This window comes from Falco biarmicus, chromosome 6 (assembly GCF_023638135.1).
Source record: "Falco biarmicus isolate bFalBia1 chromosome 6, bFalBia1.pri, whole genome shotgun sequence".
Classification (NCBI taxonomy): Eukaryota; Metazoa; Chordata; class Aves; order Falconiformes; family Falconidae; genus Falco; species Falco biarmicus.
Genome location: NC_079293.1, coordinates 28,106,236 through 28,123,183, shown reverse-complemented (window position 1 = coordinate 28,123,183; position 16,948 = coordinate 28,106,236). Strand labels below are relative to the sequence as shown.

The window sequence follows — 16,948 nt, the reverse complement described above, 5'->3', positions numbered from 1 at the left end:
AGGTCTGTTGTTTGTCAAAAGTCTCTTTCTGAGCCTGAATCTTTGAAATGCTAATCACTCTGTTCCACCTTTGCTTGCTTTTTGACCTTTCTGTTCCCAGAAATGTTTACATTCCCCAGGTGATGGAGCCTCAATTCCTGTGTTTGCAGAGATGCTATTATCTCAGCATCTGACGTGCTGAGGCTAACCTGCTGTTCTGTTTCCTGGATAGATACGTACTGTTAACAGCACAGTGATTGGGAAACTAAAACATAAACTACTATCAAGTGGCTCTGATTGTAACTTCTCGTTCATTTTGCAAGTTTGGTAGTTTTTGAGAAGATGAGAACAGCTTGAAAAGGGAGGTATTGATAGTGAGCACTGATGAGAACCTTGTGTTTGAATTGTAATGGGGAAAATAATAGGTTTTTGACTGGGAGAGGGAAGCAAGCCTCAGGGGTCAGTTAAACTAGGTAAGCGTCATGCTAAAACAAAGCAGTAGAAACAGCTCCCTCCTCTGTCCTTCCGCTCCCTCCTCTGTCCTTCCCCTAAATAAACCTGGAAAATGAGTATATGAGTGAAGTGTTTCCCAAGATGTCTTGTTCTTTAATATTAATCTCTCTACCTAAACAAGGGTGATAAGTGGGAAAGTTTGTACTGCTTTTTTATGATGGAAAATTTTCAAGGATATTTGATAATACTGTCTGGATCCAAGTACTGTTAGTTTTGGATCAGTGAGTATGTCTGTTATGTTATATGAGGTTCAATTTTTAATTTGAAGCAAGTGTTTCTAGATAAGTATGTTGCAGCTTCTCTGAGTGCCTTGATCTTCATTGCATGAAAACTTGGAACTAAGTAACTCGTTTTTCTTTTCTATGCAGATTGAATTGATAGACAGAGTAGATGACATCTACCGAAACACTTCCTGGGACAATGGAGCCTTCAATGGGTACGGCATACAGATAGAGCAGGTATTCACTGAACTATGCAGAGAGTTTCCAATTTAAAGGATAAGAACATGGTTTAGATATCAGGGTTTCTGATAATTTTATCTGCATTAGAACTAAAATAATCAAATCCTACATTAACTCCAGCCAAGAGCACTCTGAAATACCATCTTGCCAGCGGTGGCAGTAATGGTCTGACACGGCATGCCCATTTTCAGTTCCTTGCAGGGTTTGAGATGGGCATTTTCTGGGAGAATCTTTCCATATTTAATCTCAATTTTAAAGTGGTTTTTTTTTCCCCTGAATATGAGCAGTTCTTGTTTCTGTCAGACATACTCTTATGCATGTATTTAATGTTTGTGTCTATGGCCAGTGCTTAACTTACGAAGCCTGAATGGGCCAAACCCGCAAATCCTGCCTGAAGAGCTTTAATGACTGCCTTAGATATGATAGTGTAGAGGCTGGTGTAAGGTAGATGCAGGGGATGTAGTGACTTCAGTTTATATGATGGCTTCTGAATGTTAGTGCACAGAACTCTGGAAAAGGGCATTAAAAAAAGAGGACTCCACCAGCTCAGAGTACTGCAAGAGTTGTGGTGTGGAACGTGGAGACTACTAATGGTACAAGCTAAGCTAGCTGCCTCCGTGCTGGAAAAAGGTCGGCAGGAACAAAGAAGAAGGGTTAGTTGGGCAGGGAGGGGGAAAGAACGTGATGCACTAATTCTAGGTTACTGGGAAAGTGGCAGTCCTTTAAACTGTGTTTTGGTTAACTAGAACTCTGAAATGGTTTGGGGTTATTTATGCTAGGTATAAATCCTGGTTGTATTTGTTTTTTTTGATAGAGTAGCATGCATCTCAGTGTATAGTGTTACAAAGAAAACTGTTGATGTTGTCCTGTGAAAAGGCTGGTGTAGCTACTTATGTTGTAGTTGGTGTATCTTAACTAGCAGAGGCTGAAGTTAGCATTAGAAGCATGACGAGTTTGAGTTTTTCTCCTTGCAATTCTATTGAGACATTTAAAATTACAGTGAAAGCTTTTCTGTAGCTATGAAATTGACCAGAATTCCTCTACATTGTTGTTGCCCTTTTGGAAATGTAGATTATCATCCACAATGAGCCAAATCTTGTAAAACCTGGAGAAAAGCATTACAATATGGCAAAAAGTTACCCAGATGATAAGAAAGATGCCTGGGATGTGAAAATGCTGCTAGAGGTAAGTTGTAACCCTTAAAAATTTGTGCCCCTTGCAGAGAATTACTCATTCATACAGCTGCTCTGTGGTAACAGACTAAACCCTTCTACTTTGCATGACGTGTAGATGTTACACAAAGGCAAACTAGCTGATGTGCCCTGTAGCCCATGGTAAAGGGCTCCGTTGCATAATTACAGAGCACACACCAATTAGTGTTATTAATATGTGGCCTGAGTCAGAAAGGCAGTCCTGATATCTCTGGCCCTGAGACGGGCTGCCTTGTGACCTTCATCAAATTATTGTACTTGGTTTTCCCCTCTGTGTGAAAAGGGGAAATGAACAGACAAATTATGTAAATGAATGCATACGATGTACTTGGGTACTCATTTAATTTTCTACAGCTCTGTAGGACAGCTAAACGGCTGCTTTTTTCTGACTGAACCAGATCTAGGAGGTGCTTGTCTGGCTTATTAGATAAATGTTCTTACCTTTAGACTTGTAGTATGCACTGTGAAGTGTCTTATAAAGATTTAATTTTTCTTTTTTTTTTTTTAAAGCAATTTAGCTTTGATATTGCGGAGAAAGCAGCTCATGTGTGCCTTGCTCATCTCTTCACGTATCAAGATTTTGACATGGGAACACTTGGACTGGCTTACGTTGGCTCTCCCAGATCTAACAGCCATGGTGGCATTTGTCCTAAAGGCAAGGCTTCTTTTTCTTCCATCCCAGTTGTAGGTTGGAAGCTAGTTCCTGTTATTTGCATTTAATCCTCTTCTCCAGCTCTCACAGAGCATGATGTATTGTTTGCCTAGACTCTAGTTACTGGTTTTTGGATAGAGTAGATGACCATTCTCTTGGCTGGAGCTGGAAGAAGAAAGGAGGGAAGGATAAAAGTCACTAAGCTATCTGGTGTGAACAAGCTGGCTAGAACAAACCCTGAACCACGGGCTGCTTTGTCTGAATGCATCTTGCAGTGGTTCAGGAGTGTCAGATGCCGATATCTTGGAAATTTCTTATATTTTGCCCTTTACTGCAATACACGAGCTGTTTGTGCTGTGCTTGAAAGATTCCCTGCTCCAAAAACTGGCAAGAGACAGGGTCTCATGGGTGAGCCTATGAGAACGATAAAGCTATTCCTTTCCCCAAACAAGGATCCCTCTCTCTCCCCGCAAAACCCTTGAAACCCAAGAAAAATGTTTGTCAGTTGTTGTTTATTTCTCACTTCTCTAGCTTATTATAGTCAAATTGCAAAGAAGGACATCTATCTGAACAGTGGCTTAACCAGCACCAAGAACTACGGGAAGACGATCCTCACAAAGGTAGGAGAGTGTCCTCCTCTGCACAGTCTGCTGTATGTGTATGTGTGTTGGTGATGTGTGCCATGGGATTTTGACAAGCTTCTGTGCCCTCTCAGAAACAAGCTGCTGGCTTTCTGATAAGTCAGGTCCCTGGGGACAAGGATGTAGGTCGTAAAACCAAAATCATTGGGTTTTGTTCTTGCTGACAAAGGGGAATCAGGACTGAATTGGAAGATTGAATTCACTGCAAAACAGGAATGAGGAAACATAGCTAGCGTGTAATAGGAGCTATAGTTGTCCAGATATAAACAAGGTTTTGATATATAAAGATGAAATCTAAATGTATTTTGCTTTAAAACAAAACACCCCAAAACAACCAAACCCTCAAACAGAACAAGCAGTATTGTACAAGTAACCTTACATTAAGAATAAAATCAGTCTGCTGACTCAAATAAGAAAAGACTCATGTGTTTGCTACTACAGGCACCTAAAACATGCAGTTGGATGATTGTGTACACTTGGTCAGTTCATTTGCAAGGTAAAGCAGTGAAAGTAGTGCAGGCAAACTAGTTTTAGTTTGGGCCTTTTAGTGAAATTCCTCTACGTGATTTCTCTGTGTGTCCTGACAAAGTAGAGCAGAGAACAGTATAATGCATAGGGCTTATTAGTGCTAATATTAAGCCTAATGTAAATTGTTGCTGTCTGGATTTTTTTTTTCCCCATACTTGATAAGATAGTAGATATATAAAGGCCTGAATATGAGCTTTGTCTCACTTGTACCAGAGCAGTGCCTGTGTTTGCATCTACCAGATCTTTGCAGTTGGGCATATTTCTCTTCTGTTGACTTCAGATGACTTAGCTGTGCTTTTCTGTAGCCTGATTATAAAGGGAATTTGTAATTGATGTGTGAGCTAAAACTTGGCACAGAAGCTGTCAAGAAACTAGAAAAAAAAGACAGTGAAGCTTTGTGCTAGAGGGATGTTGACAAAGAGCTCTAGCTGTTGCCATGCTATTTGCATTCATTGTTCAATCTCCAAGCTGCAGTTCTGTCTTGGATTACAAAGGAGATTGTTTGCTGTCTTCCCAGCAGCAGGCACAGAGCTTGGGATGAGGCAGCGGGAGCATTACGGATTGGTTTCCACAGGAAAAGTGCTGTATGGTGGCCAATTGTGTTAAAAACAAACAAACAAAAAATAAAAAACACCAAAAACCCCTGAAACAAAACCAAAACCCTGCTTAAAAATCCTTCCCCAAATTAAACACAGTGAAGCACAGGAGTGATGTCTGGGCAGCTCTCCTGTCTCTGGCTCTTGCATTAGCTATGCCTAGACACAGACATTGGTGCTGCTCGCTGCAGTACTTGGTCCTCCCTGTGCCTGCAGAGCAGCTGGAATGACAGTTAGCTCATCAGAACTCGGTTCTCTCTCTCCTGAACTGCTCGGTCTCCTTGTGGTTAAGGTTTATTTCTGATCCAGTTTTATTTGTGGTTGTCATCTTGTGAGCGTGATGCCGTCTGCTGGTGAACGTGCTGTGAGGGGCGCGTGGCAAGGCAGAGCCGGTTTGGCACCCTCAGCAGAGGAAGTCCTGTCTTGCATAAATGATGATAGAAATCCTCCCTGTTGGGCCACATTTGCAGATGTCTTTCCTACTAATCGTGGAATAGAAGAGCTTATTCAGCACTCCTAATGTCATCATCAATTTAGAAGAAATAATTCTAATGGCAAGATATGTTAAACAAGAGATTGACTAATTGTAGTAGCTGGTGTTTGTTTGGACTGTTCTTTGTTTCAACTTTTTATGCCTTCCAGCTATTCAAAAGCAATTTTTCATATTTTAAATATCTGCATTGTACTGAAAACAAGATTGAATCTCTATTCTAGGACAGCGTTTTGCCTTTAACAGTGGTTTAGTATTCAAACCTAGTCCTGGAACATGTGTTTGGAAATGGATCATAATTTTACTTGCCTTCAGTTCCTCAATTCTAAAGAAACAACCAAACACACATAAAAAAACCCAGCCCCCCCCCAACAACTTCATAGCGGGAAATCCTTTTCCATCTCAGTGTATCTTAGAATTGCTGGTGGCCCGCAAATAGCTGGGATCTTCTGTCCTGTCCTGCTCACACTAGTTTTTTTTCCACATTGCTTTTCTCATGTTCAAAAAAGGAGGCTGACCTAGTTACGACACATGAACTCGGACATAACTTTGGAGCAGAGCATGATCCTGACAGTCTGCCGGAATGTGCGCCCACTGAAGACCAGGGAGGGAAATACGTTATGTATCCAATTGCTGTCAGCGGAGATCATGAAAACAACAAGGTATAGCTGCATAGCGTTGCTTCCACGTACGAGTTTCTGCTATGTCAGTGACCCTTTGTGTGGAAGGGCTATTTAGTTAATGATTCCTGTAGCTTGAAGCCATCAGAATGTAATGGATTAGCTATAAAAAGAAAACATCCTTGCATGTTGTTGGGTTCTCTGCAAGATAAGCTCATCTTTGGTTTCTGAGTTTCACTGGAGTTCATAGCATGTCCAGGTGGTTTTTTAATTAGTTTTTTGTAATAAGCTGTGGCCACATGCTGCTAAAAGCAAGTCATCAGCGAGAGTCAAACGCAGGACCTTCAGTACCAAGTAGCATTTGGGTGGTCCATAGCTGTTCTTGTTGGAGAGAGACTGCCGGGCGCCACAGCCATGGCGCTTGCTAGTCTCAGAAGCTTGCACTGGCAGCGTGGACTTGGCCTTGTGCCTGTTCTGCAGATGAGAAACCAAGATTATGGAGGGAACGATTAGTCTGCAGTCTACTCTGACTTGTGGTTCATGCCTAGTCCCGCTGCCGAGAGGCAGCACAGTCTCTCCCTGTTGCTACAACTTCGCTTCCATTCTTGGGTTGCTAGTGCTCCTGAAGCTGTGGGAGAGCTGGAGTTAGCTCTAACCCTGAACCAGACTGCGTGCGGGTGGCCCTGCATTGTAACATAGCAATGTCCTTTATGGACCCAGCCATTACTTTCCTGTCTTAAAATTTTCCCAAGGTATCAAACTGGCAGTATTGAAGGAGTAACTGCTTTCTGAGGCACCCAAACTGGAGGTGTAAGGAAGCTGAGGCTGTCCTAGATGCCACGTGTTGATAGAAGGGTATGCTCCTCAGTGCTGCTCTTTTCCCTCGTCACTCTAGATGTTCTCAAGCTGCAGCAAAAAATCCATCCATAGGACCATCGAGATCAAGGCCCAGGAATGCTTCAAAGAGCGCAACAACAAAGTGTGTGGGAACTCCAGGGTGGATGAAGGGGAGGAATGCGATCCTGGCCTCTTGCACCAACAGGCTGATCCCTGCTGCTCTGCAGACTGTAAACTGAAAGCTGGCGCGAAATGCAGGTAAGGGGAAGCTGCAACTTCTCTTAACGTGGGAGAGGATGGGCTGGGCTGAAGGCTCCTAAAGCCACCTGCAGTGTCACAGACCTGTTCCTTGCCTTTAAGGCTTAAATGTGTGAGCTGAAGACAGTAAAGGAATTTGGGAAGGGCTGCTGTGTGTATGCACTGTTTGCATACATCAATGTTTATAGCATTCTTTTTCTGACAAGTGTCAAGAGCTACAGGCTTGAAGCAAACTTAGACAATCAAAAATTAATTTTAAAAATATCCTGTGCAAATACAATTTTTGCTTGTATTTCAAGGTGGCTTTGAACCGAGGTCACATACTGGTATTTTCAAGACTGCTGCAAAATGTGTATGAGCAGACAACACAGTGACTGCACTAAATAAGCCCTCTTTCTGTTCTTGCTCTTTGTGGTGTTCGTGGCCCTGTTGCAATGTAGTATCCAATCTGTTTTTTCAGAGTTCAGCGCTGCACCACGTAACAGTAGAGAGCTTGTGCAATTCCTGTTGTTTAGCAAGAAGTTCCATCAATTTTAATGAGTGCTTTTGACCTAAGGTCCTTCTTGCATTAGGTACGGAGCATTGAGTGTAAAGACAGCACAGAATAAAGAGTAGTAAACCTTCAGGGACAAACAGAAGAGGGGAGAAATGTGTAGGGAAGAGTGTATGGAGATCTTCTCCAAAGTTGCCCAGCAAGTGACAAGAAGAGGATCCAAGTGCCTTGAATAAATATGAGTCCCTGCGTAGTCTCTCAGTGTGTTGTACTTTCTGTGCTTTTACCTTTGATAAATGAAGAGCGAGTGGGTGTGTAGAAAGGCAGTTGTGGGAGGAGGCAGAGGGCAAGGGTTTTGAATCAGTGAGTCTCCAAGAAATACCTTTTATTTTTTTTCCCCTTAACATCCTTTTCCCCTGGCTTTGTCATACTTGTACTTCTTTTTTAAAAAGTTGCTTAATAATTCTTTCTTTCTTTCTGATCTTTCCGTAGTGATCGGAACAGTCCCTGCTGTAAAGGCTGTCAGTTTGAAAGTGCACAGAAGAAATGCCAAGAAGCCATAAATGCCACTTGTAAAGGAGAGTCTTTTTGCACTGGTAGGCTGTGGTTCTGTCCCCTTTACGTCAGCTAGCAAAGTGCTTCAGGCTCAGTGTCCTGTTCGATCTGCTTTCAAACTAGTGCCCTTTATGCATCCAGTACATGTAATTTTAGAGATCAGTTAAGCATCATGGAATTACCTTACAATGAGTTCTGTTGTAGTTGAGGAGTCACTCGGTGATTTACTGCCCAGAAGAACATGAAAAATGTTGACTTTTTTTTTTTTTCCTTCTTTCCCTTAAAAGAAGAAAAAGCAGAACACTGTGTCACTGGGAGGGGACAAGAATGAGCTGAATTTTGCCATAGAAAGGGTGGAATTACTGCAACTCTGCTTCACTTCCCCACTTGTTTACTTCCTCCTCATAAACTTTCCCGGAGGCAAGGAGTCATGTCAGAGCGCCTGCTTTGCTGGTGGTGCCTCCAGGGTCTGCTGCCTACTGCTTAGATGCCAGAGTGCCACAGTGCCAGAGTTGTTGAAAGCCTCCAGAGCTTCCGCTGTCTCTTGGAGGAGCTGGTAGGCAGCCTGCAGATGAATCACAGAATGGTCAGGGTTGGAAGGCACCTCTGGAGATCATCTAGTCCAGGGGTCCTCAAACTACGGCCCGCGGGCTGGATACGCCCCCCCAGGGTCCTCAATCCGGCCCCCGGTATTTACAGACCCCCCGCCGGGGGCTGGGGGGGAAACCAAGCAGCCGCAGATGACTGCCTGCCACTGCATCCGCGCGCCGGCCCCCTGGTTAAAGAGTTTGAGGACCCCTGCTCTAGTCCCACCCCCCGCTAAAGCAGGTTCCCCTAGAGCAGGTTGCACAGAGGCACATCCAGGTGGGTTTTGGATGCCTCCAGAGAAGGAGACCCCACAGCCTCTCTGGGCAGCCTGTGCCAGGGCTCTGGCACCCTCTCAGTACAGAAGTTCTTCCTCATATTCAGGTGGAACTGCCTGTGTTGCAGTTTGTGCCCGTTGCCCCTTGTCCTGTCGCTGGGCACCACTGACAAGAGCCCGGCCCCATCCTCTTGGCACTCGCCCTTCAGACATCTGCAGGCGTTGGTAAGGTCCCCTCTCAGTCTTCCCTTCTCCAGGCTGAACAGGCCCAGCTCTCTCAGCCTTCCCTCACAAGGGAGATGCTCCACTCCCCTCAGCATCCTCGTTGCCCTCCGCCGGGCCCTCTCCAGTAGTTCCCTGTCCCTCTTGTACGGGGGAGCCCAGCACTGGACACAGCACCCCAGATGCAGCCTCACCGGGGCAGAGCAGAGGGGACAATGACCTCCCTCGACCTGCTGGCCGTGCTCCTCCTAATGCACCCCAGGGTCCCATTGGCCTTGGCCACCAGGGCACACTGCTGGCCCATGGGCACCTTGCTGCCCACCAGCACTGCCAGGCCCTTCTCTGCAGAGCCAGGACAAGCTAAGAACAGGCTATTGGGGTTCCTCCTCGGGATGAGTCTGGATTTCCTTTATTTTCCTCTTTTCTTCTGCACACTTAGGTGCTCTGCCCTTTGCTGTAACACAGTCCTCCTGCTCTGTTGACCCCCATCTGTAGGGAACAGCAGCGAGTGCCCCCCTCCAGGGAATGCTCCAGATGATACAGTCTGCGTGGATATGGGGAAGTGCAAGGATGGGGAGTGCGTCCCTTTCTGCGAGAGGGAGAAGAACCTACGGTCGTGTGCGTGCAATGGTGGGTGACGTGGGACTGATCTGAAATGTGTGCTTCATCTCTGCTCCTCAGTGCTGGCTTTGCTGTGGGCTTGCCCGTTGGAGAGCCGAGTTTATGGTTTCTGAAAAGTTTAAACCGTTGTTCCTTTCAGGGCTCGTGGTTTCTGTTTAGAAAAGGCCTGTGAATGTCCTCCTGTCTTCTGACAGTCTGGGTTGAAGTCATTAAGATGAGACTTACAGTCTGGCGCCCTGGTTAGAGAGGGCGCTCTCCTATCTTCCACGTTCTCTGTCATAGTGGACAGGAGGGATCATAAGGAGATGTCAGCCAACCTCCAGACCAGGCATGGCACAGGAGTAGTGGCCTCCAACAAGTGGTTAAAGAAAGATTTCAAAGAGGTTAAAGTTCTTGAGAACGTAAGATCCTCAAGTCCAGTCCCCTGCTACTGCAAACCTGTCTGCCATGTACTTCTGTCAATAAGTTTTGCCGCTCGCTTGCTCTCCGTGTTGATTGTCTCTGAAATGCGGGGAGGCAGCTGTGAGTAGGCGGAAAGCTTCAGTGAGGCAGCGCGAGGAAGCGCTGTGAGCGCCGCCACGTTGAGATGGAGGGCATAGCCAAGGAGAAGGGAGCCTAGAGGACCCAAAGCCCAAGAAGTATTTGCATCTGTCTTTTGGATGTGTTTGGAGCCTCTTTGCTGCCCTGGTGATTCCTGCGGTGCTGGGGTATCGGCTTGGAGAGCTTGGTCCCACTGTGTCCCCTGATATGTTGCACAGGGCACGTGGTTGGGTTTTGGGCTTGGTCGTCAGAGTGCCTGGCACGGGGTGACGCGCACAGTCCTGCCCTCCCTGCGGGGAAGCTGGGCAGGAGCATGGTCACCCGGGGCCACGCGGCGTTATGGGTTGCAGGTGACTCTCGGTGCTTCAGAGGAATGAGTTTGTTGCTTCGTTACAGAAACGGATAATTCCTGCAAGGTGTGCTGCCGGGACGAGCAGGATAGGTGTGTACCGTACGTCGATGCTAACGACCAGTTCCTGTTCCTGCGCAAGGGGAAGCCCTGCACTGTGGGCTTCTGCGATACCAATGTAAGTTCTCCCAGCTGTCAGCGCACTGCATGCTCTGCTGCCGCGGCTGGGCGTTGCGGAGTCCTCTGTGACGAAGCCTCTGCTGGTAAAGCGAAGGCAAAGCTCGACGCGCTGCTGAGCGGGGCGATACTGTTAGTACCTCTGCGTAGGATAAATCTGAAAGGGTGTCCGAGGCTGCAGGTGGAGGTTGGTTCTGCAGCAACCTGTGCAAGGTGAAGCTGTTGCCTTCTGCCGTTGCTTATCACCCCCCTTCTGCCGCCCCCGCAGCTCAGCCAGCCAGCAGTTTGTGCGAAGGAGGCGAATGAGCGCTGCTGTAAGCTCGGCTAGGTTTGCAGCGCTTGCTGTGTCAGTTGTTCACGTTAGCTCAATTAATTTTGACTAAAATATTTCAGGTTGGGGAGCAATCACGTGGAAGTCTAGCTTGGTGGTATCTGACAGGGGCAGGGAGAGTGGCGGGTTGCTGGCACTCGGTGACCATTGTTTCCGTGGTACAGCCACACAGCCGGCCGCCTCCCCTGCAGCCGCCGGTGGCTGAAGCCACACTGGGTGTCGGCAGAAGTCCTTTTGGGGGGGGGGGGGCACGCCCCAGCCCTTCTGCTGGCAGAGCTGGGGGACCGATGATCTGCTGTGTTAAACCAGCACGGCCCAAGGGTCTGGCTGTTCGTAACCTTCTGCAGCCTTCTCAGGGGGCGATGGGAACTGAGGCTTGTGGTGCTTAAACCTCGCCAGAAGCTTCAGTTTTATGTCAGCTAACGTGGGGCAAGGGTGGGGCAGTTTTTGCAAGTTTCGAACGTTAACATTTCATCTGTTTCGGGCAGCAATAGAATTGAAACCATTTTGCCAGAACTAAGAGCGGTGCAAATGGGCTGCAGCTGCTGGGCGTGAATGTAAATCTGTATGCAGAATGCGAGTCAAGTGCTGCTGTGTCTGTCGTTTTAATTTCATTACTGTCTTTGTATCTTCTTCCCTTTGCAAGAAGGCGGTAGTTAATGCTTAGATTATTTTGTAAATAAGCGTTTACTTTTGCAGGGCAAATGCGAGAAGCAAGTGCAGGATGTGATTGAACGATTTTGGGATTTCATAGACCAGCTCAGCATCAATACTTTTGGTAAGATACGTAACCATATCCTTTGGGGTTTTTTTGAGTTCATGACATGAACCTCTGAAGCCCTGGAGGGAGTTAGCTGGCTGTTTCATTCATACCCTGTATGCGAGCGTAGCTAGTAGCTGTGTTTAAGCGCTGATCTTGCCTTTTAAAGCTGAAAGGATGGGCCGCCACTTCGCATTTTTCCACTCCGTTATTTTTTAGGCACCTTCCAAGCTTGTAAAGGAGACGATAGCTTCTTGTCTGGATACCAAGAAGTAGGTCAATTAGAGAAAAGGAAATAACAGACAGTCTTTTTAGAGGTCAGCTAGATTCAGCACAGTAGAAAGTGGGCCACTCGGTAGGATTTAAATGCCAGCAGACTGGGAGAGGAAAACCTCATTTCTCTCTTACTTAAGAGAACCACGCACCTCAAGCTGTGTGCTTGAACCGTGGCACTGCCCGGTGATTGTGAGTGGGCCTCCTTGGTCTTCATCCCCACCGTGCAGTGCCAGCAGGTGCCCCCCCCAAGTGTCACGCCATGTCTCACTCCACGTTACTGGCACCGTACAAAACCCTGTTAAGCAGCCGGCGCTGCGTAACTGCGTGTGCTCACTGTACTGCTGTGCCCACACAGTGTAATCTGGGTTTGGGGCTTCCAATCTCGAGTTCTAGGATCAAAAAAATTATTTCTTAGGTAATTGTTAAAGCTATTTAATAGCCTGCTCAGGTAGGGACAGTTTGATGTTCAAATACTTTGTTTGTGGAGGCTGTAAAGTCAGGATTTAGTAACAGACTCGGGGTGTGTCTTGTGTAATTGAGAGGGGGAGCTTGGCTGGCTCAGTGTCGCCTGTTCCCAGTCAATTCACGTTAAATGTTACAGTCTGCCAGCATTTCTCACCAGAGAAGAACAGAGGAAAAAACCTGTTCATGTTCAAATACTGGATACAATTTTCTAAAATTACAGAATTTCTTTTATTTTTGCCTAGTCCTGCAGCTTGTGCTTTTCTGAGCAATTCTGTGCCTTGGCTTGCATGAGCAGTGGCTGCAGAATGGGGTTACACGTGTATGTTCATGAAACGGTGTTTGGGGGTAACTAACGGATTTGACCTGATTTTGCAGGGAAGTTCCTAGCGGATAATATAGTGGGCTCTGTGCTCGTCTTCTCCCTGCTTTTCTGGATTCCTCTGAGCATCCTCGTGCACTGCGTGGTAAGATGTCTTTGAGCTGATTGCCGTGTTGGGTTGAGCTGTAAGAGAACACCCTTCCTATGTGAACTGGCAGACGTCTGTGGGAGAAGGTGATGGGAAGCTTTTAGCAAACCCCAGCGGGGAACCCAGCATATGTAAGACTTACTGCTCCTGCAACAGGCGAAACTCGGGCTTAAGTCTGCCGGGCTTGGCAGGCCCGGCGCGCCCGTGACTGTTCCCTGGAGCCCTTCCCATTCTCTCCTAGGCAGGCTTTCTTCCTCCATCTCCTGAATCGTACCCAATTATAAGTTCGGTGATTTCTATTAAGAGTCAAAGTTTTCTAAAGCCCTGCTAAGAAATAAGACGCGTTTTGTGGGGAGACCCATAGCGGGAAGTGGTCCTGGCTGACGTTGGGCGGATGGGTCAAGGGAGAGCTCGCGGCAACGGGGAGCGTGGGCACATGGTGCGGATGGCAGTGTGGGGTTAGAGCAGAGGATTGCTGTGCCCACAAGCACTCCGGGGGGGATGGGAAGGTAGAAGGTAGGGGAAGGGACAAGAGCCCCACGCACTGCTGTGTACCTGCAGGGAAAACGGGGATCTTCTAACTGTGAAACTTAACCTTTTTTATTTTGTGTGTGTCTGTGTTGGTTTGCGTGTGCGTGTGTTTGTTTTCCAATAGGACAAGAAGCTGGACAAGCAGTATGAGGAGAACACGAAGTCCCTGTTTTGCCCCAGTGTAAGTTGCTGTCAAATACGAATTGGCAGAAAGCTCTCCGATGTGTGTTAGCAAATCTGAACCTAAGGTGGGCGCAGAGTATTTATCAAAGGAGCGATGACAGAGAGACGTGGAGCCCTGTGCCTCACGCTGCGGATGGATGGATCAGTTGGAGGGGAAACGGTCTTCTCCCACAAGCCAGTGTTGGACGTATCGAGCACTGCAGCTCGGTGGGGCCTGGCTGTTCCTTCCTGTAGCAGCTGTGCCTTGACCTTGTTGCCGGAGCAGCTCTCCTGCAGCAGCCGCAGCTCCCAGGGCAGGAAGCCATGCCGCTCTGCGGAGCACCGCCTCGCGCAGTGGGTGCCCGTGCGCAGCGTCCCCTCAGCACAGGTCACTTGGCAGCTTCAACCACAAGCCGCTTGTTCCCAGCCAGGTGGTGTCAGCAAAGCGCGAGGCTCAGCAGGGCGACGCTGCAGCAAAACCTCTGCCAAACGCAGCGGCTTTGCTGCAGAGTGGTTGGTTGCAGGAGGTGCCTTCTAGGGGCCCGATGTGCTAAAGCCTTCCAGTTGCTTACGGGAGAGCGGGCCTCAGGGTGCAGGCCACCCATCGGTGACCCTTCTCACCTTGTAGATACCGAGCTGGGAAGAGGGGAAGAGCAAAAAAAGTGCCTAGATACATTTTAATTACAGCACAGCACAGGGCGCCTTCTGATGTAAATTTCTGGGTATCCTGTCCAGTGCTTTGACACCTCAGTTCTTGATTAATAACTGAAACTTTCAGCTACGGAAATGTCCTTTTGTAACGGGAGGTGGAAAAAACCCTCCTGCAGAGCTTTCTTGCCCAGCCCCCGAGGGAAGCACACTGAAGTCAGAGGCTGCTGAGGCAGATTGCCTCTGGCACCTGCTCTGGTGTAACTGGAGGTGATCTTAGTTTAGGTGCCCAGTAGTTGGCCTTGAATATCCTAAGAAAAGTCACCTTAGAGCTTTAATACCTGAATTCAGTCAAGAAGATGCCAGAAGCAGGTTGTAGCCTTGTTGTAGCACAGGTATAGTTAATGGGTTCCTTGCACCAGCAAGAGTTCTAACGAACAAGTCTTGTGTCTTTTGGATTTGCTGAGGATTGAGTAGTTGGGAATGCGGTACTGGCAGCAGGTCAGCCTCTCATCCTGCCCGCTGTTGGCATTTACTGATGCCAAAACAGCACAGAGTAACTGCTCAAGACACAAATTTTGTCTTTAAGCAGCAAAGGTATTTATTTCATGCAATGTTAGGGAGCTAGCCGATTTGCATTGGACAAACTAGCTCCCAAGTTTTCAGTGAAAAGTCAGGTAATTTATACAGTTTTCATGAGAGGTTACAGCATCTTTACATGCCTATTCATTTGATTTTGACACCTAATCATTCTGTTCATAATAGGTGGGATCTAGGTGGAGTGAACTTTTCAACTTTCTTTGTTTAACAGTTTCCTGACTCATGGTCTCCTTATCTCCTTCAGGTGCCCACCTTACCTTTCCTATATTCAGAGTACATTCCTTTCACACAAACAGAGCATCACCCAGAGCATTGTACCAAACTCATCCTTACCAATCTTTTTAAGACCTTGCTCTGTTTCATACCAGGGGTTGTGAGGATGTCTTTTTACGCCCAGAAATCCCTGGATATTTTCCAAACCATGCTCAAAATAGAACAGAAACCAGTGGGCTTTAACTTTAATCTGAGGTGCAGAGTCTGGGTATGATCGCAGTGGTCCCCCCGGTGTTCAGTGCAACTTCCTGCACGTGAAGGGGGGAACTCTCCAGTTGGAAGAGTGGGATAAGCTGTACCGTGGCCAGTTTCCCTGCACTGAGCTCTTGGTGTTGTCTGGCTTGACCGTGCATTTCCAGTCCTGGGTTTTGCCAAAGCAGTGTTGGGCCCCAGGGGAGGTGGGGCTGAGTCGTCAGCTCTGTCCCGGTCACCCGTGGTGCTTTTATGGGGAGAAGGAACACGCAGAGATAAAAGGGCCTTTCTGCCGTTAGCGCTCAGCGTAGCTGAATTTCTTGAGGAAAAACCTACTCAACGAAGGACTTCTTTTGGATGGTCCCTTGCTCCTACGTTATGTATAAATCTACTGTGAAACTCAAAATCGGACTCCTTTCCCCCCCAGCGCAGTGGGCTCAGCCTGGCTCGCGCAGGGTAACCTGCAGCGCACACGGCTGCTGGGGGCGGCGGGGAGGACGCGGTTGCCTTTAAACCGTTCTAACAGCAGTGCGGGTGCTGCTCAGATGGTGCCCGTTTGTTGCCCGTCCCCTTTGAAAACGGCGCAACAAAAACTGAACCTTGGACTAGATCCCGGTTGCTTCTCCCTGTGACGAGGCTGCTTGTGTCTTGCAGAACGTGGAGATGCTCAGCAGCCTGGACTCTGCCTCTGTTCGAATCATCAAGCCCTTCCCCGCAGCGCAGTCGACCAGCCGGCACCAGCCGCTGCAGCCCATCACGGCTGTGCCGGCTGTCGCTGCAGCACCGAAACAGGACCACCAAAGAATGGACACTATCCAGGAGGACCCGAGCACTGACTCTCACATTGACGAGGACGGGTTTGAGAAGGACCCTTTCCCAAATAGCAGCTCGGCCGCCAAATCTTTTGAGGACTTGACGGATCATCCTGTCATTAGGAGTGAGAAAGCTTCGTCCTTTAAACTACAGCGCCAGAACCGTGTAGACAGCAAAGAGACGGAATGCTAGTGTCTTGCTGCCTTCTAAATGTGTGACTTGTATCTGCAAAAAAAGGATCTAAAACCATTTCATTTATATAAATATAAATATATGTATATATATTTTTGTGAGGGAGTGGGAGAAATAAGGAAGTGACCTACTGCAGATGCTGGTCATGTGTATGACCTTCCTTAAATTACAATTATTAGAGCATTATATCTTTTAAAAAGGAAAATCCAAACTAAAACTGGCTTGTTTTTGAAGCTTTTTGGATTTGTTTTTCTATTTCCTTGACCTTTAACATTTCCTTCAACCTGTGGTGCAAAACCAAATATCCTGCTGGATATTGGATTGTGTATATCAGCCTTTTTTATAATTTAATATTTTGTAGACGGACAGCACTGATAGACAGAATTAAGGGGCTTTTAAAAACAAAATGAAAACACAGCAGTATGTTCCATGTAGATCATTTAGCGATTTAAGGTACATGCCTAAACAGATGCCTTGAGAACAGAATGGGATTAATGAAACGGATAAAAATACAGTCTCACAGCACTGAGTGAAGATGCATGATCAGAATCAAGAAGCTTAACACAGCTTCTAAAGAAATAAAACCAAAAGGATAACAGAGAGGCTGTTAAACCTTGCCCGATGCATGGAAAT

General features: G+C 47.1%; 1 protein-coding gene across 2 annotated transcripts in view; it reads left to right on the top strand.

Moving 5' to 3' along the window:
- Nucleotides 1–16,743, top strand: part of ADAM17 (ADAM metallopeptidase domain 17) — a 35,295-nt gene extending 18,552 nt beyond the window's left edge. For both annotated transcript variants that reach the window (XM_056343011.1, XM_056343012.1), the window contains exons 7-19: nucleotides 861–950; nucleotides 2,025–2,138; nucleotides 2,675–2,819; nucleotides 3,348–3,436; nucleotides 5,581–5,733; nucleotides 6,587–6,786; nucleotides 7,772–7,875; nucleotides 9,414–9,548; nucleotides 10,476–10,606; nucleotides 11,636–11,714; nucleotides 12,813–12,901; nucleotides 13,560–13,616; nucleotides 15,965–16,743. In XM_056343011.1, coding sequence (XP_056198986.1) covers nucleotides 861–950; nucleotides 2,025–2,138; nucleotides 2,675–2,819; nucleotides 3,348–3,436; nucleotides 5,581–5,733; nucleotides 6,587–6,786; nucleotides 7,772–7,875; nucleotides 9,414–9,548; nucleotides 10,476–10,606; nucleotides 11,636–11,714; nucleotides 12,813–12,901; nucleotides 13,560–13,616; nucleotides 15,965–16,315 — 1,737 coding nt within the window. In that variant the 3' untranslated portion in view covers nucleotides 16,316–16,743. The remainder of the gene's footprint in view (nucleotides 1–860; nucleotides 951–2,024; nucleotides 2,139–2,674; nucleotides 2,820–3,347; nucleotides 3,437–5,580; nucleotides 5,734–6,586; nucleotides 6,787–7,771; nucleotides 7,876–9,413; nucleotides 9,549–10,475; nucleotides 10,607–11,635; nucleotides 11,715–12,812; nucleotides 12,902–13,559; nucleotides 13,617–15,964) is intronic.
- Nucleotides 16,744–16,948: the final 205 nt, after the last annotated feature.